The sequence below is a fragment of the Cyprinus carpio genome, chromosome B13 (genome assembly GCF_018340385.1).
Source record: "Cyprinus carpio isolate SPL01 chromosome B13, ASM1834038v1, whole genome shotgun sequence".
Taxonomy (NCBI): Eukaryota; Metazoa; Chordata; class Actinopteri; order Cypriniformes; family Cyprinidae; genus Cyprinus; species Cyprinus carpio.
In genome coordinates this window covers 1809397-1831979 of record NC_056609.1, presented here as the reverse complement: position 1 = coordinate 1831979, position 22583 = coordinate 1809397, and the positions used below count along the sequence as shown (strand labels likewise).

Sequence of the window (22583 nt, the reverse complement as noted above, 5' to 3'; positions counted from 1 at the left end):
AAAACATACAGTATAGTTTGTGACAACTTCATATGTCCAATTTGATAAACAATATTAATTTGCTTTACATACAGAAACAAAAAATTCCTGCAGTATCTGACAGTGTGTTAGTATAGAGCTACTAGTTCATTTTTTATTAAGGAACTTTGTTCCAAACTAAAGTTGTTTTGTTTAGAAATAATCAAAAAAAACTCAGGAGGGTATAGTGATATTTATGCAAATAATGTTTGTTTGTCTGAATATCATGTTCTGAAAACTCAAATGTTCACCTAAGCCAAGTAGTTGTATTTTTTATTTTTTTAAATGTAATTAAATGCAGAATGGGTGTTAAACAGTAACACACATGAATGTGTATTGCACTGAGAGAGACAATATGACTACAGACTGTGACAAAAATAATTTTATTGGCTGTAAAAACATTTTATATTCCCCAGTAAAACTGTGCTGAGCTTATATGCAAATTAGCATTCAAAACTGTTAAATGCCACTCAGTTTCTTGTTCTAACCTTTTTTTTTTTTAAATGCCTAGGCTTATACTGTTAATTGCATACATAATACATCACCTACAGTAGATGCATGCACATGGAAAGGCATATTTCTAGTGAGGCTTTATGTAGTAAATATAATGTCAGAAGTAGTGGAAGGAAGCAACTGATGCAACTCATAAATGTAAAATTACTGCAGATACTGAATACAGTATGGATGTGTTTAAATACAGTAAAGTAGCCTGTAGATGGCGTTGTGTGTAAGAGATTTTATAGGTGTGTGTGTGGTCTCATGGATCTGGCAGTATGCGAATGGGTCCACTGGAAAGTACGTGCTGCTCTTGGTGCTGGTCAGTCCAGAGATGTCTCCTCAAGCGCTTTCGGCAGCCCTGTGTACAGCGAGATTCCCCTTGTTCCTGCCCACACACCAGCACATGGCAATGCAGGAATACCTCCTAATACACACAGTACACACAATCTTTCAGCAAAGTAATGGTTAGCCAATTAGCGCACAAAAGCACATGCAAAGGACAGACCAGGCAGCTGAATTTCCCAGCATGCACCTGTTCCCTACTCACTCTATTATCCTTGCCAATGAACTTGAAGACAGGGACCTGGTAGTGTTTGGAGAGCTGATCTTTAGCTGAAAACTGACGCACCGTATCGTCTGAAATACAGCTGAGAAATATAAGGCTATTAAACCACAACACTCTTTAAATATAGACTTTGCCTTTGTTTAAATGTGCCAAACATAATTTGCTGGTTAGGTGTGTTTTAAAACATGGCAGCTGGTTTGGTCCTTAGTTGGTTATGAGTTGGTTATAAGCTGGTCAAACTGGCTCATGACCAACTAAGAACAAGCTTATACCAGCTCAAACCAGCTGCCATGCTTCATAACATACCAGCATATGCTGGTTTTTCAACAGGGAAGGGATAGGGTGGTCTTATTCTGTGGCTAGTTGAAGTTAGTAAAATGGCTAAAATCACTTATAGCACCAGTGAAGCATGCAAAATGAGTGTACAGAACAATATGACTTCGTTTTAGAATTATTTTAAATGCCTACCCATCTCTGATGAGGTAATATTTTAAGGCCTGGTCAGCTTTGGGACCAGGGGTGGCAAAACAGCTTTCTACAAGAGCAGCAAGGCCATCCACCCGCTCTCGAGGCTCAACGCCAAAGTACAGGGAATCACGCAAACGCAGTTGAGGAGGTTGGTTGTACGACTCGGAAAATTCTGCATTTTTGAAGAGCTCCAAACTGAAGGGGAATATTCCTTCGCTGTGGCCCGCTAACTCGAGTGCTGTGTTGCGCAGACTGGGCAGGTAGCCATCCGACACCTCGTACTGCCGTGGAAACTCACACGTAACTGGCAGCAGTAGTTTACTGGTGCGCACAATCAAGTCCCCATTGCTGCTGGGACTAGAGCGTGGCAAACCTGTTACCAAGTTGGTGCCAACAATTTTGTCATCAATGACCTGGAGAAGAGAGAAAGGAAGTTGATGTTCCACTACATTCCCAGAGAACTATCAAATAGTTCACATGTCATGGTATTCAACACCTATTTTACTTCAGTAATGTGAGAGTTAGGAAAAATATGGAAGCTAGGACTTGATTTTATCCATTAGGGTTGGATTCTGAGTAGGTGTTATGGATTCAGATCATTGGCAAGTACTTTTGAGGAGGCTTTTTGACCAGGATGACAGTAAAGATCACAGCATTTCCCAGTGGTAATGGTTCTTTTTGATTATTATTATTTGCTATTATTTCCATTAGCTGCATAGCGATACTACTTTATTTATACTAAGTGCAATTAGCATCTATTGCTATTTCCACTAAGTGAAGAAAGCATATTTTCTTAAGGATAAATGCTATTTACACTAAGTGAAAACAGCAGTATTTTCTTTGTGATATGCTATTTACACTAAGTGCAAATATTCATAATGTCTATTTACACTGTGTAAAAATAGCAATATTTTCTGCTATTTATACTACCTATTGGAAATAGTGGAAAATATCTGCACCTCAGTATTGTAGTACTACTAGTACATTATAAAACATTATGCAATAATAATGTATTGAGTGGAAATGATAAGTTTTATTAAAATTAATAAATGGATGCTGACTTATTGGGACAATAAATCCCTCCCTATACCTAACCCTAACCCTACCCTTCATTTTCAACTTTTCGATTATATTCCTTAATTTTTACTTAAAATAAATGCCTTTCCAATGTGATATGAGATGTGAAAAAGGGACAAGAATGAGTTTGGCCAAAGGCAGATTCAAACTTGGGTCAATTGTGTCAAAAAGACAGCCGTCTTATGTAATGTTGACTAGCCCAACCGCTCATTGGTGGGTGAAGTTAGTATAAATAACCTCTACCAACAAGGTGGACTAGTGTAAGTGTAAACAGACACTCCATTAAAGGGCAACTGACCAGTTTTGGTTCTGGTGTGCATGAAAATCCATATTAACTTTTACCTGGACCACAGTGCCACATGTCTTCAGACTAAAGTGGAGGTTAATGTGAGTGCCATTGGAAATGCCCTTGCAGGAAGTGTTAGACAGGAAGAGTTCAAGTCCTCCCACCAGGTCTTTGGGGATTGAGACCTCTATGGAACTAGGATCACACTGCACAGGGACTGCACACAAAACAAACATAGTGAAATCTACAAACCCTGACAGAAAGAGGCACAAGGTAGGAAAGATAGGTTCAGCTCACCTTGACAGGTCCGTTTGTCATCTCCCAACGTCAGACCCCGGGGACAATGACAGTAATATGAGTCTTCCTCTGAGGAGCATCTATGGCTGCAGCCTCCATTCACATTGTCACAGCCGACAGTCTCTACACACAACCACAGAAACCACAATGCATGAGTTAACTGAAAACCTGCACATATTCAGGATGCTCTCATGTTCTTACCTTTACAGCTGCTCCCGTCCTCGTCCAGTACTTTACCTGGTCCACACTCACATCGACGAGAGCCCTTGGTGTTGATGCATATTTCTGCACATCCTCCATTGCCTTTCTCACATTCATTCACATCTTAACACAACAGAAGCAGATAAGTGAATGTGGAGTAGAAACTTTGAAGGCTGCATCCTAACTGAAATAGATTGAGTTGGAATGCACAGGGTGCAACTTTGTGCATCATTCATTGCCTCACCTGAGACGACTAGACTGCATTTGGATTGTTTTCTATATATGCAACATTGCTTTAGAATTTGTCTGTCTGTCTTTAACAGAACAGTCTTTGTGCCAGGATCAACACAAAATGCTGCCTTAAAATGTTCCCTCTGTAGGTGGATGACTGTTTTGCAACAAGGCCAGTAATTTATGTTGTTCTGGAAGTGGAATTGACAGTGATAAATTAGGTTTCTCCTGAAGGGTAAAAAGGTTATGAAATGCTTACAGGAAAAACTGAAAGCTAGGGAGAAAGCATCAGTGTGTAGGACAGATGGCTTGATGTCCTTAAGTACTGTATATCCAATCCAGTAAATGAAGGCATTCAATAACATCTAATTGTTTACACTTATTCTGTTTACTCCTTATTTTTCCTGTTGTGTTTTTGCCCCTACAGAATTTGAAGTTAACACTTTCCTCTTACCAGCTTATGAAGTAAGACCGCTTCATGCACTGTGTTCCTTCTGCAATTTAAGAAAGGATTTGAGGAGTCTAACCCTTCCAATTAGGGCTTGAATCCCCCAAGCCTCCAAGTCAAACTAAAAGTTGGAAGGGCTTTTTATTTTATTTTAACAGTGTTTCAAGTGGGTCAGTGTGTGTAGACTACTTGGGCCTATATCATGGGTGTCCAATCCTGGTCCTAGAGGGTCAACATCCTGCTCCAGCCCACCAGCTTGGATCAGTGTTGCCAAGTCTGTGGTTTTACCACAGAATTAGGCTACTTTTACACTGTTGCAGGTTGTGATCCCAAGGAATGCTATTTAAATGGAGGGGGCCTCCATTCGAGGGGAAAACCATAGAAAAAAATGCTACTGGACTCATTTTGAATCAGAGTTAGGCTGATTTTGTTTTATAGACCTGATGGCTGCTCTGTCAATTCTTCGTCATCAGTTAGGAACCTAGGTGTGCTATTTGATAGCAGTCTTTCCTTAGAAAGCCACATTTCTAGCATTTGTAAAACTGCATTTTTCCATCTTAAAAATATATCTAAATTACGGCCTATGCTCTCAATGTCAAATGCAGAAATGTTAATCCATGCGTTTATGACCTCAAGGTTAGATTATTGTAATGCTTTATTGGGTTGTTGTTCTGCATGGTTAATAAACAAACTACAGCTGGTCCAAAATGCAGCAGCTAGAGTTCTTACTAGAACCAGGAAGTATGACCATATTAGCCTGGTTCTGTCAACACTGCACTAGCTACATATTAAACATTGTATAGATTTTAAAATCTTGCTTTTACTTATAAAGCCCTGAATGGTTTAGCACCTCAGTATTTGAATGAGCTCTTGTTACATTATAGTCCTCCACGTCCGCTCCGTTCTCAAAACTCTGCCAATTTGATAATACCTAGAATATCAAAGTCAACTGCGGGCGGCAGATCCTTTTTCTATTTAGCGCCTAAATTCTGGAATAACCTACCTAACATTGTTCGGAAGGCAGACACAATCTGTCAGTTTAAATCTAGATTAAAGACCTATCTCTTTAACCTGGCTTACACATAACACACTAATACGTTTCTAATAGACACTTTTATTTAGAGCAATATCGTTGACTTGATTGCAAATGATTGCACAGATACTATTTAAACTGAATTGAGCTGGATGATGACATCACTGAATTCAATAATGAACTGCCTTTAACTGTCATTTTGCATTATAAACACACTGTTTTCCTAATTAATGTTGTTCAGTTGCTTTGACACAATCTATATTGTTAAAAGCGCTATATAAAAAAATGTGACTTGACTTGACCTGGCAACCCTGGCATGGAGTGTTCTAGTAATCCTGAAGACCTTGATTTGCTGTATCAGGTGTGCCTAATTAGACTTGGAGCTACATCTGCAGGACCTCCAGGAGCAGGATTGGACCCTATACAGTCTTGCCTTAAACTTCTACAGTATATATCCATGGCCTCTGGCTATTATTTTAACAACTACATATCCTTAAGAGATTGAGACTTGTGAACATAAGTTGCGCTCATTCTGAGAGGTAACCATAGCAACATCACCAGACAGGAGCAAAAGTTCTCCAAGACAAACTTCAAAAGATTGTATCCTGAAAATTACCTACAGATATTCCTTTAAAACTGTAAAGCCCTTGAAAGGTACTGCATAATTTGCGCTATCTTCTTTTTTACCATTAAAAGCACTGATTTAGCTGGCTGCCTTCATACATTAGTGTATTGTTTGTTATCTTTTTTTCATCACTGCAAAAGCGCTCTCTCTCATTCTAATTGCAATATAACTCATCGGCTGTGTAGGCTTCTATTTTGGCCAGGCCTGGACCACACTGTTACTCACCCAGACATGTCTGTGCATCCGGGCCTAGAACTGTTCCCTCAGAACAGCGGCATTCTGGCTCGACAGGACAGCCAGCTCCGTTACAATCCACCTCATCGCATATGTCATAGAAATCTATGGCAACACACATAATGAATCTGATGGAGATCAATTTTATCCAAAATGTCAGAAAGACCAAGTAAAGCAGGAGGAAGACTTACGGCCACAGTAGACGTGGAAGCAGACGGAGGGCCGAGGCAAGCGGTAGACATAGTAACCCTTAGCACAGGCCTTCACATCCACACTAGCTGTCCAGTGACAGCAGTTATTATTGAAGCTAGCACACGCTGGGAGGGTGACAATGCCATCGATAGGCTGAGGGTGGCTGCCGTTAAGCCAGATGGGAGCATGGGTACCACAGTGGTTCTCCTCGATACAGAAGGTTGGCATAGCATCCCCAGCCATCCCCGTGAAGCGATACCACTCTCCTGCCACATGCCGGTCGCACAGAGGGACACCCGCAGAGTTGTTGACGTGGTAATCAGTGTTTCGCCATGGTTCATTCAGACTGATATACGCCGAGCAGGGATCTAGAGCTGAGACAGGTAAAAATTGGTCAGAACTTGTCAGCACATATTATGCATTAGTACATGCTTGTGCCGCCACCAGACTGATGGTGATACTTTTTGTTAAAATAATTTCCTCTGCAAAATATATTAAAATGTGTTAATACTTTTCACTTTGAAAAGTACTAACACATCTCCTCTGAGTTGCATGATTTGCCATAATAGTCATGTGAAATCATTTGAATTTTAGAATTTATCAAATCACAAACACTTTGTAACAGTGCCTTTGAAAACAACACTTTCACACCCACAAACATGTCTTAATATTATAATTAATATTAATATTAGAGGGTAGTACTATCAGCACAGGCAGACTCTAGATAGGTCTGTCTCCTAGGGATGTTCAGTTGATACAAGAACAGCTGGAGGTCAAGGATAAACGGATGTTCAGGTCATAAACAGCATTCTTGGACACTGTTACAATAATTTCTCATCTTTCACATCTGCTGCATATCCACATACAACCCAACTTACCCACACCCAGAAAGGTTTTTTTATTTATTATTTTTTATTTTTTTTACTCCAAATATTGCTTATTTCTTGGGCATCTTTTGGTATTTGAAACAAATGTTGTATGAGCTCAAATGGAGAATGTTTCTTAATAAAGATATTTTGATTAATGATTAAAATGATTAGAATGGTTAGAAATGATTAGAATGATTAGAATGACTAGAATAGAATAGAATAGAATAGAATAGAATAGAATAGAATAGAATAGAATACTGGGCCAAACTCATTGAATCATTTTAACCTCCAGAAATGTTTAACAAAACAATAACACCATCTTTAACTTTATCTCTTATGATTATGTAATAACATTAATTTGGATGTCACACAACATTATTCCTGCATCATTTATGGTACAATTATTATTGATAGTTCAATTTATTAATAAGCAGATGTCCGCTAAGTGACCGGATTCATGATTTGCATGAACTTACATTGAGGTACATGAATCATAGAGACCAGCAGCTGTATTAAAGAAACATATGACTCAGAATCTTGTTTGGTAACCATGGTAATTTTAATTAGAAATCTTTTTCAAATCTTAAAGGCTTAGTTCACCCCATAAATGACAATCCTGTCATCATTTACTTACCCTCGTGTTATGCCAACCCTGTTTGCCTTTCTTCTTTGGAACAAGATTTGAAATGTCTTTTTTTTATGCAATAGTAGTCAAAAGTAACCACACTTCTTTTGTATTCAGCAGAAGAAAGTCATACAAGTAAGGAATGACATGAGGGTTTTGTAAATAATTTTTTACTAAACCTTTAAGTCAAGAATTAAGATGGGAAGATTCTATAATAAAAAAACCACAATATTTTGGCTACCTCTAGCCACCACACAAAAACCACTCAGAACACTCTTGTCATGATTCAACTGAAATCAGTTCATTGTTGATTCATTTTGGTTCAATAACTGTAACTATAAAGTCCATCAATTATGGAACGAGTTTAATCTATAAAGCGGCTCTGGAGAAAACTGTGATGTGACTTTTATCACAAGTAAGCATGCCTTTCAGAAAATGCCAAATATATAGTACTATATACCAATATGCTGATCACAGTCATTTGAAAAACTGGAAAATGAAAATGTCATTTAGAATGGAACTCAAAGAATAAGCACTTAATAATAATAAGCAGTGTATATATAAAACAATGTGTACTTACCGATGGCCTGTGCTGTAGTCACAGCTTGTAGAAGAACAACCAGAGTGAAAAGCATGTCCATTGGTAGAGAGAAACTATTTAACGAGAAAGCCACAGATGTACACCCAGTCATTCCCGTCTTGTCACAGTTTGTGGAAGAGCTTTGTGATTTAATAGTGGATTCTGTTATCTCTGTCATGACTTGTTTGTTGTCTTCCCGTTGACAGGACATCTATCTCACCTTGACCTCTCCTCCTGTCCCTTTGTCCCATGTCTAAGAAGACCCACCCGTCCAGATAGAGACAGGACCATCCTCTCATTGTTACTAGAGTCCAGCTCATTTAGAGTTCCAGCTCATTCCACCCTAATACTTCTCCCAGAATCCTCTATCTTCCCACCAAACATGTCAGCTGCTGACTCCACTTAGAGCGGTGAAAGCATTGCAGATGTGATGCATTTAGCAAACAGTGTGTTAAGAAATTCAGGTGGAGTTTCGTCTCATGCTTTCTGTAGAACTACCCATAGGTGTCACTGGCTTATAATTCAGACTAAATGCACAGAAGTTCAACACTTAGATTCATCCATCCACTTCACATCTTCACACTTTACCATCTTCAAAGTTCTTTAACCCATACCATTTTCTTCTTATTTGCCAGACGTAGCATTTTCTTTGTATTTTGGCAATCCAGAATCTTCTCTTCACTGTTTCTGGTTAATGAAGTTTCTCAAACTAGACACAGATCCTAGTTGTCCTTTTCTTTATTATGCATCAGAGCCATCTACTCATCAGTCCCTTTCTATCCTGTATAGATCTGGTTTGATTTCTTTCACTATAATGCCAGTGAATGGAATAGCCTTTACCTCTCAAAAGAAAAATGAATGGTGGAGTTTCTAAAGAAATACATTTGTTTTCAGCCATTTTTAAACCAAAAGACTTGAAAGTGCACCTAAAGTGTATATGGTACTGCAGTTAGGACATAGTTAGGACACCCTATGATTCAATCGCTTGTAGATGTGATCAGCAATAGCTCTAAGTAAACATTTTTTTTTGTATGACTTTATCAGTCTCTCACACTGTTCTGAAGGAATTTTGGCCCACTCTTCTTTTCTAATGTTGCTTCAGTTTATTCAGATTTGTGGCCAACTGGCCATTTGTTTATGCACAGCTCTCGCCATAGCATTTCAGTCAGGATAAGCTCTGGACTTTGACTGGCAATTGCAACACCAAATTTTATTTATCAGTCATTCTGTTGTAGATTTGCTGGTGTGCTTGGGATCATTGTCCTGTTGCATGACCCAATTTGGCCCAAATTTAGCTGTCGGATGATGTCCTCACATTTGACTCTAGAATACTTTGGAATACAGAGGAGTTCATGGTTGACTCAGTGACTGGGAGGTGCCCAGGTGACTACTAAACAAACCCAAAATCATCACCCCTCCTGTGAGGTGTTTCTGCTAATATGCTCTTTACGTTTTCACCAAATGTGGCACTGTGCATTATGGCCATACATCTCCACTTTGGTTTCGTCTGTTCAAAGAACAAGGTTCTAGAAGACTTATGGTTTGTTCAGATGCAAATTTGCAAACCTAACTGTGCTGCCATGCTTTTTTTTAAGATAGAAAATTCAAAAAAATGTAAACTTTAAACATGTTTAAATTATTAGTTAAACATAACAATAAACACATTAACGGCTAATTTTCCAGTTTTAAACTTAAATCTAGGTCTATTTCTTACACAACTCTATTGTGTGGCTTCATAAACTACTTTTATCATAGTTTTCTGTTGGTTTATCTTTTTTAGTTTGAAGAGAACTATTCCTTTAAGCCATCCATTAATCAGCAGCTTTGCACTTTGTGAAGTTTGTCGTCTTTCCTTTGTCCTTCACAGCAGCACAGGAAAGAGAGGACAATGTGCTAATCACTGGTATCATTAGCACAGAGTGGAGGAAAGTGTCTGAAGGTTATCGCAGAGACTGAAGAGATGAGATTGACAAATGGAGAATTGCTGCTGGTTTTCTCAAGTCTTAGTGCTTAACAAGCATTGATGTCTTTTTTAGTGTTTTTTTTCACATTTAAGAAAAGAAGAGAGGGTTCTTCTTTTCTGGACTGTCTAGTAAGCTAATCCTGTTTGCTTGTAGCTTATGATCAGTCACAAAATATCAGAGTAAATGCAGACTTTGCAAGAATGAAACCATGGGAGAAAAACAGTCTTGCTTTCTTCACATAGGTAGAGAAGATGCATCTTCTTTAAGGGCATTTGATTGCATACTAATGCAGTTTAGAGTATGCTGCTGGACACTGTGTACAAACAAAAGCCTGCTATCTGGTAGGAAGTTGAGCTAAATGTGGGAAGAAGTAGGAGTCGAGCAGGTCAAGGCGAACATCACTGTTGAGGTAAACATGACTCTAAAACAAGTGCTGCAGCTTATTAGAAACAAAGCATTCACTGTTATTATGACAGAGTCCAGTTCACATGAAAATTTATTACATATAGAGTTGTGGTCAGAATTATTGGCACCCCTGGTAAATATGAACAAAGAGACATGTGAAAAGGTTAATTCTTTCGATCTTTTATTTTTAAAAATGTTACAAAATTCTAGTCTTTGTTGGAGAGCAAGAACTTAAAATGGGAGGAAAATCTTATTATGGAATAAATGTTGTTTTTCTCTCTCTCTCTCTAATACACGTTGGCCACAATTAATGATATCACTTTATTCAAGAGGCATACTTTTTGTATTTGTATTTGATTTTCTGTAACTGGTCACAACACTATGTTGCAAAATGTTGCATTATAAATAATTTGAATTTACAATAAATGAATAAAATCACTACCGGTTCCAAAACTGGATAAGTGTTTATTGATAATTGAATTACATTTCTCTTTTATACACATTTCATAAATGATACAGGATTTTACATTGTCATTTTTGAATTCTCCTAACATTACAGCATCCAATGCCAAAACGAACAAATAAAGAATATGAAAAATGTTTTCTATTTAGCATGACCCATTACCTTTTTTCCCCCCAAAATATAATTTTCATTTTAAGTGCACATGAAGAAAACTTAAAAATAACACACATAACTAAAAGATAATCAGTATGGGAGTATAATAATGAGCTAAAGAAAGACAGGCAAATGGATGGAGCGAGGGGTGTTTGAGAAGGTCGGGTCTTCCATACTCTCTGTTCTCAGATCAGAATAAAGGCAGCACTGCAGCAATTGAGCAGCAACACTGAGATTAAGAGAGCAAAGACAGGATAAAACAAGACATAATGTAGAGGAGATCCTTGACCAGTAAGAGCCTTGCAGCTGCCGAGAGCGTGCTTGCTGCTGGATCATGAAGGGTGAGGGATTAGTTGGAAGAAAAAGAAAAAAGAAAAAATCAAAATCAAACTCTTGATGAACCAGGAGTCTGTTAACCTGCAATGAGCATTCATAGTAATCTTTGCTTTTTTGATTCATTTATATATAATTTCCCCATGTAAACATACATTCATGCAACACCCGCTTTAGAATAGATTCCATATATTTGATATAATATTATTTTAAAAACCCTGAAACAGAAAGAAAACCCTACAAATAAACTAAAAGAAGTTCAACTTATCATATAATGTCCGGGCCCAAGACCTCTTATAGATGTTCAGAAGGTCGAGGGATGTCAAGTGTACTGGGCATCTTGAAGAGTGAGATGGCTGACTTTTTGCCCTGAAATAACTTTGGAGTGAGTTTATAAAGGATGAATTTGATCACATAAGTGAATAAGAATGGATGTTTTTACGCTTATGATGCATCGGCCGATTTTGACTGCTATGGACGAAGGTTATGCATGAACAGAAAATTCATGAAGTCTGAGACGAGATGCTCACACCAACTGGATATTGTCACAAATGTGCACAGTGACCTTGATTCCGCCTTCAGTCAACATGCTTTATTGATCCTTTATAGACCAGACAGAATTTAAGGTTTAGGTTTATCTAGAGTGATGGAACCACAGTTTGAATTTCATTTTATAGTAGGTCGTCCGATAAACCCTGTTCAAACAAACTCGGATTAAAGAGAGAAGCATTGAAAGCAGCTGGGTCAGACATAATGCACTTATCAGGCTGTTATCCTACAGTTCAGATCTTACTGTGTTAAATCACAAGGTAATTCACTCAAGCACACCGAGTAGCTCCCAATGACCTGAACTGCTCACCAACAATAAATAGTCACTGTTAAAAGGCATCCGTCACAACACTTACACTTTTAGCCAGACATGCAAAATCCAAATTATGGATTATGGTTCCCAAATATTTCTGTCATTATTTACCATAATGCCATTCTAGATCCAATGCTGTTTTTTATTCCCAATAAACACAAAACAGAGAAAGTTTGAAGAATTTTTTTTCTAAAACCTATAGGCTATATTCCAGGTCTCCTGAAGTCATACAACAGCTTTGAATTGTTTACTCACCCATTCTAAACCTACAAGACTCTTCAAAACAACACATGAGGATTCTCTCATCTTTTCTTGTCCATCTTTTGAAAGTCCACACAACAAAAACATTGGTGCATCAATTCATAGGAATCAAGTGATTTAATCCAAGTCTTTTGAAGAGACACAATTACTTTACATGATGAACACAATTAATTGGTTACACTTTATAATAATTTGACCAATTTTGTATGTTCTTGTGTCACACAAAAATGAGCTTCTCACACTTTAAGCAAATAATGTGGAGCTTCCGTTTACCATATTTGATTAGTTCCATTTATATACATTGAACAAAGTATTGATAAAAGACTAAATTAAATCTCTTCATCATAAGTGTCCATGTCTCTTTAGAAAACTTGAATTACACCACTTGATTCATACAAACTTTTTATGTCACTTGACACATCAAAGGTTTAGTTGTATGAAGGTTTTTTTTTTTTTTTTTTTTTTTTGCATTTCAAATAGATAAATGTCTATGACATGAGGGTAAATAAACTTTGACAAAAATTTTCATTTTTGGTTTCAGTCAACAACTACTAAAAATCTTTCCCATTTCACAACTCTGAAACATGAAACATCAGTGTTTGAATCTAAAAATGAAACGAAAAACAATCGCCATTTAAGAAAAATGTCAATCTGTTCCTCAGAAATTTTAGATGGCTTCAGAAGACTTGGAATATAGACTCATATTAACTAATGAAGAATTTTGAGAAGACTGACGGCCGTGGTCAGTATGAATGTTGTATAGAAATCAGCTGCAATAACATTCTACTAAATTTCTCCTTTTGAGTTTCACAGAAACAACTCTTTCTTTAATGTTCCTTCTATTAGAGTTTAGGCTGGAATCTCACCCTGTAATATTTAAACGCATAGTAAGAATGGACACAAGCTGCTGCTGCTAAGGGAATTTGAGACTCTCTATGCCCCTTCCACCTATAAAGACACAAACGCAACATGAATATGGCTTTAAAAATGCAATGGCTTTAAAAACGCAAATATGGACAGTCGGGCATAATGAGCAGACTTCTGCTACAGAACAACAGAGCTCTCTCTCCACAGGGGTCTGAGTGTGTAGGGCAAACCCACAATAGACAACAGGATTATGGGTAACGATAATGGCCCAAAAACCAATTTCGAGACTTGTCTTGATATGATCATTTTGTTAGAGAGCAACAAGAGTCAAGTCAGTTTCACATCCCTTAGATTTAAATAGTCTGGTTGCCCATCTTTGTGGAAAACAAAGCGAAATGATTAATAGCATAATCTCATATAATAAATAACTGGACTGAAAATGCATGGCAAAACTGATAAAAAACGATGCTGACTATCAAGCTCAACCCAGCTAGAATCATTGCTAAGGCCTGTCGGCTAAAGATAGCACACATAGACAAAGGATGCGACACTCTCTCTCTATAGCATGCCACATAGTGTGCAAAACACACACTAAATCTAGATCTAATATATTACACGTTCTCTGCATGTTCCAGAAGACTTGGCATACGAGGCAGATATATGCAGCTAAAAACGCCACATTAATGATGGGATATTGATCGCGTCCTGTACCTTTTTCAGAAAAAGAAATCACATTCTACACAGTGACCTGCCTTAAGACCATTAGATTGGTAATTTTCTTGGATCGCGTCTGATAAACAGGTGTTTCGTAACAAGCACGCTGCAGCAGATGCTGTGAGGCACTGTGGGAAAATGTCATTAGATCATGTTCGAAAGGAGATTTATAGAGAAGACCTTTAATAAAGAGGATCCATCTGCCAAGCAACCGTGTGTATGTGCGTTTCTCATCAACATGTAAACCGATGGAGTGCATCATATTTCTAAAGAAAAGAAATCAGAGGCTCAGGGATGGACTATTCGAGCTTCGTTTGATGTTGGGGATCTCAGAAAATAAAATATCAGAGCATCTGCAGATATGTAATGTATGGAAGCCCATTACCATCACTGAATTAAAAACAAAGAACAAAAAATAAGGTAAATGCAACCTCTTATTTATCAATTCTGTTATAAAGTCAGAATTGCGTGATATAAACTCACAATTATAAGTTATAAAGTCAAAATTGTGAGTTAAAAGGTCAGAATTCCGAGATATAAACTCGCAATTGTGAGTTAAAAAGTTAGAATTCCGAGATATAAACTCACAATTGCGAGTTATAAAGTCGGAATTGGTAGATATAAACTAGTAATTCTGACTTTTTTTCATAATATCTACCAACAAAAAATAAAAAAAAGCAACAATTATTATTTTTTTTTTCTCACAGTTGTGAGTTTATATCTCACAATTCTGACTTTACAACTCTCAATTTTGACTTTATAACTCACAACTGCGAGTTTATTTCACACAAGATATGAACTCGCAATTCTGAGAAAAAAAGAGAATTGAGAGATAAAAAGTTGCAGTTACTTGATTTTATTTTTTTTCGTTGGCGGAAATGGACTTCCATAGTAATGTCTGGTGGCATGGTTAAAATAAAAATAAAAAATCTAATAATGAGAAGAAAAAATTCTACTCATTTCTCTTTTTTTCATCATAATAATAAACATAATATGGCTTTTAAAATAAAAAGTGCCAAAATTCTTTGATTCTTTTTCTTTTTGGAATAGTAGAACACACAGTGATATTTTAGCTGTTAGATTTGTCTTCAGCTCTTAACAGGTCCATAAGGAAGTGAGAAAGAAATCAAAAGGGTTTCGCTTAGGCTGTTACGTACAGGCGTTTCAGCCACAAGAGGACTGGCTTGATGGTAAACGGATCTTTTCCGAGACAGAAAAGAGCACCACATCCCGAAATCTCTTCTGCAAAGTGTCAGAGTTAGGGATATCAGCAGTACTCCAATGTGGAAAAAACTGTTCAACCCAAGGGCAGATGGTTTTTAGATTTCAGAGTCAATCTCCCATGCAAGACGTGGGGTCATTGTCTCATAGCGATGTACTGGCTCAATCCCAATGTCTCAACTTCCTGTTTTAAGTAGCTGTGCGTTTCTCCGTGTGGTCCGGTTGTGATATGAGAGCATCTGTCGTCACCATCCGTTCAGGGAAGTAGTTTTGTCGTTTTGTTTAATTGCATCTCTTCTCCTCTGCATAGACTTGCCAATTAAAGCTTGCTGTGGATATGGTTTTTCATTGAGGTTGTAGAGATAAAACAAAAAGATAAAAATAAAACGCAAAGAGGCAGAAGAGAATAAAGTAAGAGAGAGAGGCAAGAAAGGGTTTCAGGTTCTCATCAGTCCTCGCTGGCACTGATTTGCTGGACAGGGAGGTGCAACTGCAGCGGGTCTCGAAGACGCTTTAGATCCAACTCCGCCTGAGGCACAGAAAGAAAATAAGGATGGATGAATTAGGTTAAAGGAGCAGACCACCCCAAAAATTGAGATGTTGGAGAGAATGTTCATGCTGTTCTTTTCCAAACAGCAAATCAGACAGTGATCAGGGGCTTTCAAAATAAAAGCTGCAAAAAGCACTAAAGACTTTTATTAAAGGGTTCTTTAGCCTTCTTTTAATGACTGGTGGCAAAAACAATATGTAGAAAGTAGAATCAGGCAGTTCTTTGCCTGTATTGCATTACAGGTCCTTCTCAAAAAATTAGCATATTGTGAAAAAGTTCATTATTTTCCATAATGTAATGATAAAAATTAAACTTTCATATATTTTAGATTCATTGCACACCAACTGAAATATTTCAGGTCTTTTATTGTTTTAATACTGATGATTTTGGCATACAGCTCATGAAAACCCAAAATTCCTATCTCAAAAAATTAGCATATTTCATCCGACCAATAAAAGAAAAGTGTTTTTAATACAAAAAAGTCAACCTTCAAATAATTATGTTCAGTTATGAACTCAATACTTGGTCGGGAATCCTTTTGCAGAAATGACTGCTTCAATGCGGCGTGGCATGGAGGCAATCAGCCTGTGGCACTGCTGAGGTGTTATGGAGGCCCAGGATGCTTCGATAGCGGCCTTAAGCTCATCCAGAGTGTTGGGTCCTGCGTCTCTCAACTTTCTCTTCACAATATCCCACAGATTCTCTATGGGGTTCAGGTCAGGAGAGTTGGCAGGCCAATTGAGCACAGTAATACCATGGTCAGTAAACCATTTACCAGTGGTTTTGGCACTGTGAGCAGGTGCCAGGTCGTGCTGAAAAACAAAATCATCTCCATAAAGCTTTTCAGCAGATGGAAGCATGAAGTGCTCCAAAATCTCCTGATAGCTAGCTGCATTGACCCTGCCCTTGATAAAACACAGTGGACCAACACCAGCAGCTGACATGGCACCCCAGACCATCACTGACTGTGGGTACTTGACACTGGACTTCAGGCATTTTGGCATTTCCTTCTCCCCAGTCTTCCTCCAGACTCTGGCACCTTGATTTCCGAATGACATGCAAAATTTGCTTTCATCCGAAAAAAAAAACCGAAAAGTACTTTGGACCACTGAGCAATAGTCCAGTGCTGCGTCTCTGTAGCCCAGGTCAAGCGCTTCTGCCGCTGTTTCTGGTTCAAAAGCACACGCCTGTGCACGGTGGCTCTGGATGTTTCTACTCCAGACTCAGTCCACTGCTTCCGCAGGTCCCCCAAGGTCTGGAATCGGTCCTTCTCCACAATCTTCCTCAGGGTCCGGTCACCTCTTCTCGTTGTGCAGCGTTTTTTGCCACACTTTTTCCTTCCCACAGACTTCCCACTGAGGTGCCTTGATACAGCACTCTGGGAACAGCCTATTCGTTCAGAAATTTCTTTCTGTGTCTTACCCTCTCGCTTGAGGGTGTCAACGATGGCCTTCTGGGTTAACCTCTTACCCATGATTGCGGTTTTGAGTAATGAACCAGGCTGGGAGTTTTTAAAAGCCTCAGGAATCTTTTTGCAGGTGTTTAGAGTTAATTAGTTGATTCAGATGATTAGGTTAATAGCTCGTTTAGAGAACCTTTTCATGATATGCTAATTTTTTGAGATAGGAATTTTGGGTTTTCATGAGCTGTATGCCAAAATCATCAGTATTAAAACAATAAAAGACCTGAAATATTTCAGTTGGTGTGCAATGAATCTAAAATATATGAAAGTTTAATTTTTATCATTACATTATGGAAAATAATGAACTTTTTCACAATATGCAAATTTTTTGAGAAGGACCTGTATAATTGTGTGCACGTCATGGATTATCCCACTTACAATACTTCAGAAATCATTATTGGTGCTCAATTATTAATAATGTTTTTTTATAATTATCAAAGATTAAGAAGTTTTTGCTGCTTTATAATGTTGTGATTTTTTTTTTTAAATATTATAGTTCAAAACAACAACATTGATAAGAAATAGAATTATTTTGTAATGTCTTTACTGCCGCCATAGGTTTTTTTTATTTATTTTTTTACTTTTTTATGTTTTGAATTTACCTTTTTTTTTTTTTGGATTTACTTTGCATCCCAAGAATAAATAAAATTTTAAAATAAATAAAATGGAAAAGTTATTTTATATTGTAATATTATTTGACAACATTACTGTCCTAACTGTATTTTTCATCAAATCATCAAAAAAAAAAAAAAAAAAAAAAAAAATCAAAAGTTTTGACTGATAGTTTGTGCTTAATTATTACAAATAAAATTACCCTGTAAAATACAAGTAAACATTAATAAACATTAATACATCCAATCATGTCCCCTGGGTCATACATACGTTTTTTTTTTCATGTTTTGTCTGCACCTACAAGAACAACTGTCTTAGTTGTTTTTTTTTTCATGTTTTGTCTGCACCTACAAGAACAACTGTCTTAGTTGTTTTTTTTAACACCAACATAAAAAATAAATAAATAAAAATATTATAAATAAATAAAAGAATCTTGAACATTTTAAAAAAGAACTTTTTTAAGAAAATTAATCCTCAAATAAATGATTTATAGATATGCAAAATAACAATTAGCAGTTCATCTGATTTGTAAAATTAAGTACATTATGAATTATGAATATATTACAACGAAGGGGAATTTCACCTTTAAACAGCATTTAGTAGTCAAATATATTCCCAAGAATAAATTTATGATTATGTTTCTGTTTCTCTTTGCACTTTTTTCTGTTTCAGTCTATGTATAGGTAAAAAAAAATTGTATAGTATATTCATATTAAAAATCTGTCAGTAGGTTAGTTGTGTATAGGTACAGTGTTTATGTGAAGCATTCGTATAGTCTGTATTTTTTAGCTTATGTATAGGTAAACATTTATATATAGTATATTTATTGTCAAAATCTGTCAGTAGGTTAGTTGTGTATAAGTTTATACTGTTTACTTCATTGTTGTATGTCTGTATTTATGTAGCACCGTGGTCCTGTGAGGCACAACATTTCGTTCGGAATGACAATAAAACACAAATCGAAATGACAATAAAGCTCAACTTGAACTTGAAATTCACTGCTGTCCATGACATTGCTGTAGGTTTATGCTGTTTTCACTGTGTGTCCAAGCTAACAAAATCATACATATTCTTTACTGCACTAAACCATAATAATGAACACCGGCATACGTCTACTGAGTATACAGTCTAACAACAGTTTTCTGTTCCTTTAAGAGAATGAAAGGAGTGACTCATGTTGTTTGTGTGTGAACTAGCTTACCTCAGCAATCGCATCCTTCAGCTTGTTGTACTTCTCAATGTCAAAGCGTGTTCTCTTCGCTCCCTTATGAAAGAACAGAAGGTACTGTCTGTCCCTGGCGTCTGGGTAAATATATTCCTGTGTGAGAGAACAACAGCAGAGATCAGACGTGTATTCACAGGGACCTTCTGAAATGCCTCTGATCTTCTGGGCAAGGTGTGGGGATAAAGAGCTGGAGATGCTCACCTGACGTGTCAGCACGAAGTAAGCATACATAGCCATTGCTGTACCATAGGTGATAAAATATGTGACGGGCTCCATGATATCCCATGAGTACTCCCACCAGGTCAGCCGTGCCAGAATGCCAAACTGTGTGGCCATGTATGCCATCCCACCCCACAGCACCCATGTAGTCCTGCGCTCTGCTTTCTTACTCAGCTCTTCTTTAACCTGAGAAAATGAGATTACAAAAGATATCATAAACATTCAAAAATATCGTTGTACCAGCACACTACTGTGCAGTGGCTGTATTTTGCACTATATTGTGCTATATTTTGAAAAGAATTAATGACAAATCAGTCACAAGAATTTCTTACGACTGCCTACATGTTAACATTTAAAAATGAATTTAACGTTTAATGGGTAACATTTTACAATAAGGTCCCCTTAATGAATGCATTAACTAACATGAACTAACAATGGGCGATATATTTGTTACAGTATTTATTCATTTTCCTTAACGTGATATATATTAAAAAATACATATAATATATGATCCATTTTTTCCACAAATGTTTGTACATTATAAATATATATATATCGTGATTAACATCCACATCGAAATTAAATGTTTTTGTTTACATAATATATGTGTGTGTATTCTGTATATTTATTACGTATATATAAATACACGCACATACAGTATATATTTTGAAACCATTTCGATGTATTATATGTATACATTTTATATTCATATAATTTACATTATATATAAATGTATTTAATATTTAAACATAACATTTTCTTAAATACATGCATGTGTGTCTATTTATATGTACATAATAAATATACACAGTACACACACATATATATATTATGTAAACAAATGTTTATTTTGATTGCGATTAATCCATTGACAGCACAATCTTTTATACACACAAACATTTGTTCATAAATTATAAACATTTGCGGATAGACAAGTTTTATATGCAACATTCAGTAAAATTAGGCAAATGTTAATCGAGAATGTGTCACATTAACTTCAAAATACACCACAAGACTAAAAACACACAACCTTCTCCCTTTTAAGAGTTAATAAGCCTTTTTATTTTGCTGTTCTTGTGGAACAAACAGTGGCCTGTCCGTTCAAAATTCAGTGATGTTTTCAGTTCCTTATAAGAAATTGTTGTTGGCTTTATTAGCTTAGTGTTGCACATTTCTAATGCAGAAGAACACAAAACTCCCAAAAGCAAGGCTCAGTTGCTTTTTAAGCAAAACTTTGCACTTACAAAATTGGCTCTCAGTGTGTAAAACCGCTCTCTTTTACTCACTCAATATACTCTGCAATTAGCTTCTCAGCTTAATTACCAGTTATCATTATGATCAGATAATGTGTGTAAGCATCACTGTAGATGTTTCGTTTGCTGTCTATGATTTCCCACAATCCTGTGTGTGCGCTTCAGTGGTTGGTGGAACTAATAAGAAATGGAGTACATAAACATCTTTTTTTTCCAGTTTATGATTCCATTTACACTGACAAGTCTTAAAATATATTTTTTGCATACATTTTTAGATGCTCTGTAAAAAATAGTGAAATCTGCAAACTTAAAAAAAAAAAAAAAAAAAAAAAAAGTCATCTGAAGAGCCAACCACAGAACCAGTGTAGTACTGTAGTTCCCAATTCTAATATAACCAAATTATGATTATATTCATATTACACAGTAAGCACTTTAAATATGACAGAAATAGGACTGGAAATGAATAAAGTGTTTGTACTCTTGGTCAAAGTGGCTATTCTGCTGGATGCAATAATGTTATTAGTGAACTGCTATTGGCCATATCTTTTGAAACCCTCATCACAAATGATATGTTGGTTGATATACTATACTGTAAATTTACATAATGCAGGGCAAAAACCGTGTACACAAACTCCAGCAGTTCGTAATACACCAAATTGTGAACAAGATTACTTATCAGTGCAGGAATCAAACTCACTTAAAATGCCGTCAATTTCTGTTTTCTGTGGATCATTTTTCATTATATCTCTGCATGTGGGCAGAGACGGATCATCAAGAGCAGAGAAACTGCTTAGAGTAACATTAACTCGACAGAAGATGAATCATGAGAGCTCCACTGTCTTCACTTCAGCCGTCGCATCACATTGCTGCTTCATTTGCACATCTTTTATTTTTTTTATTCTGTAGCATTGCTGAACAAAAATTTACTGTTGGCACCACAGAGTACAGAAAACTAAAAAGGTAATTGACCATTTATCTCATTTATGACTTTATATCACATTTTGCCATTTTAATTGCAACACATACTCTATATCCTGCAACTGTAACCATTTCTCGTAATAGTAACCTTATTTATTTATTTATTTATTGCAATGTGACTTTATATCTTGTAAATGTGACTTTATATCTTGTAAATGTGACTTTATATCTTCCAACTTGGGGAAAAAAAGGGAATTTTGCAATTGTGACTATTTCTTTTAATTGCTTATTTATTTACAATGTGGCTTTCTTACAATTGTCACATTCTTATTTTAAACTCTGAAATCTTACAATTACCTTTTAATACACACACATATATATATATATATATATATATATATATATATATATATATATATATATATATATATATAGATATATATATATATATATATATATATATATATATATATATATATATATTTTATGTCTGAAGTAAAAATTTCCACCAGACATGTCCACGTGTATCTATGGTATTTTGGTGCAAAATAGGTTAAAATGGTTTAAAAACTCCCAGTTTGAAGAGAATAAATTGGTCAGGTGTTTTGTGTTTTGGTGACATTAACCCAAACAGCTCACCTTCTCCAAGGGCCTGAGATTAGAATTTACTCCACCCTCCAGTCGTCCAATCAGCTCTCTCTCTTTGGTGAGCTGGTGCTCCTCTATGCGCAGGGTGGTGTAGAGCTGCTGCACCAGGAGCTTGACATCGTTCAGTCGCTCCGCCTCCTCGTGTGGTAGCAGATCTGCAACGGATGCCAACAGAATATTGAAAAGTCTTGCACATAATGACCCAC

At 36.6% G+C, this 22583-nt stretch overlaps 2 protein-coding genes across 3 annotated transcripts in view; both read right to left on the bottom strand.

Annotated features, from left to right (window-relative positions):
- Positions 1-385: 385 nt before the first annotated feature.
- On the bottom strand, positions 386-8463 carry oit3 (oncoprotein induced transcript 3). Its single transcript, XM_019113834.2, has 9 exons — positions 8248-8463; positions 6173-6547; positions 5973-6086; positions 3411-3533; positions 3210-3332; positions 2969-3129; positions 1550-1962; positions 1064-1163; positions 386-940 (listed from the first exon to the last, which is right to left on the bottom strand). Exons 1-9 carry the CDS (start codon positions 8456-8458, stop codon positions 776-778), a joined length of 1785 nt encoding a protein of 594 aa, XP_018969379.1. The 5' UTR covers positions 8459-8463; the 3' UTR covers positions 386-775.
- A 7381-nt stretch (positions 8464-15844) lies between these two features.
- Positions 15845-22583, bottom strand: part of mcu (mitochondrial calcium uniporter) — a 64575-nt gene continuing 57836 nt past the window's right edge. For both annotated transcript variants that reach the window (XM_042736230.1, XM_042736231.1), the window contains 4 exons: positions 22369-22532; positions 19541-19744; positions 19316-19432; positions 15845-16019 (listed from right to left, as the gene is read on the bottom strand). In XM_042736230.1, coding sequence (XP_042592164.1) covers positions 15939-16019; positions 19316-19432; positions 19541-19744; positions 22369-22532 — 566 coding nt within the window. In that variant the 3' untranslated portion in view covers positions 15845-15938. The remainder of the gene's footprint in view (positions 16020-19315; positions 19433-19540; positions 19745-22368; positions 22533-22583) is intronic.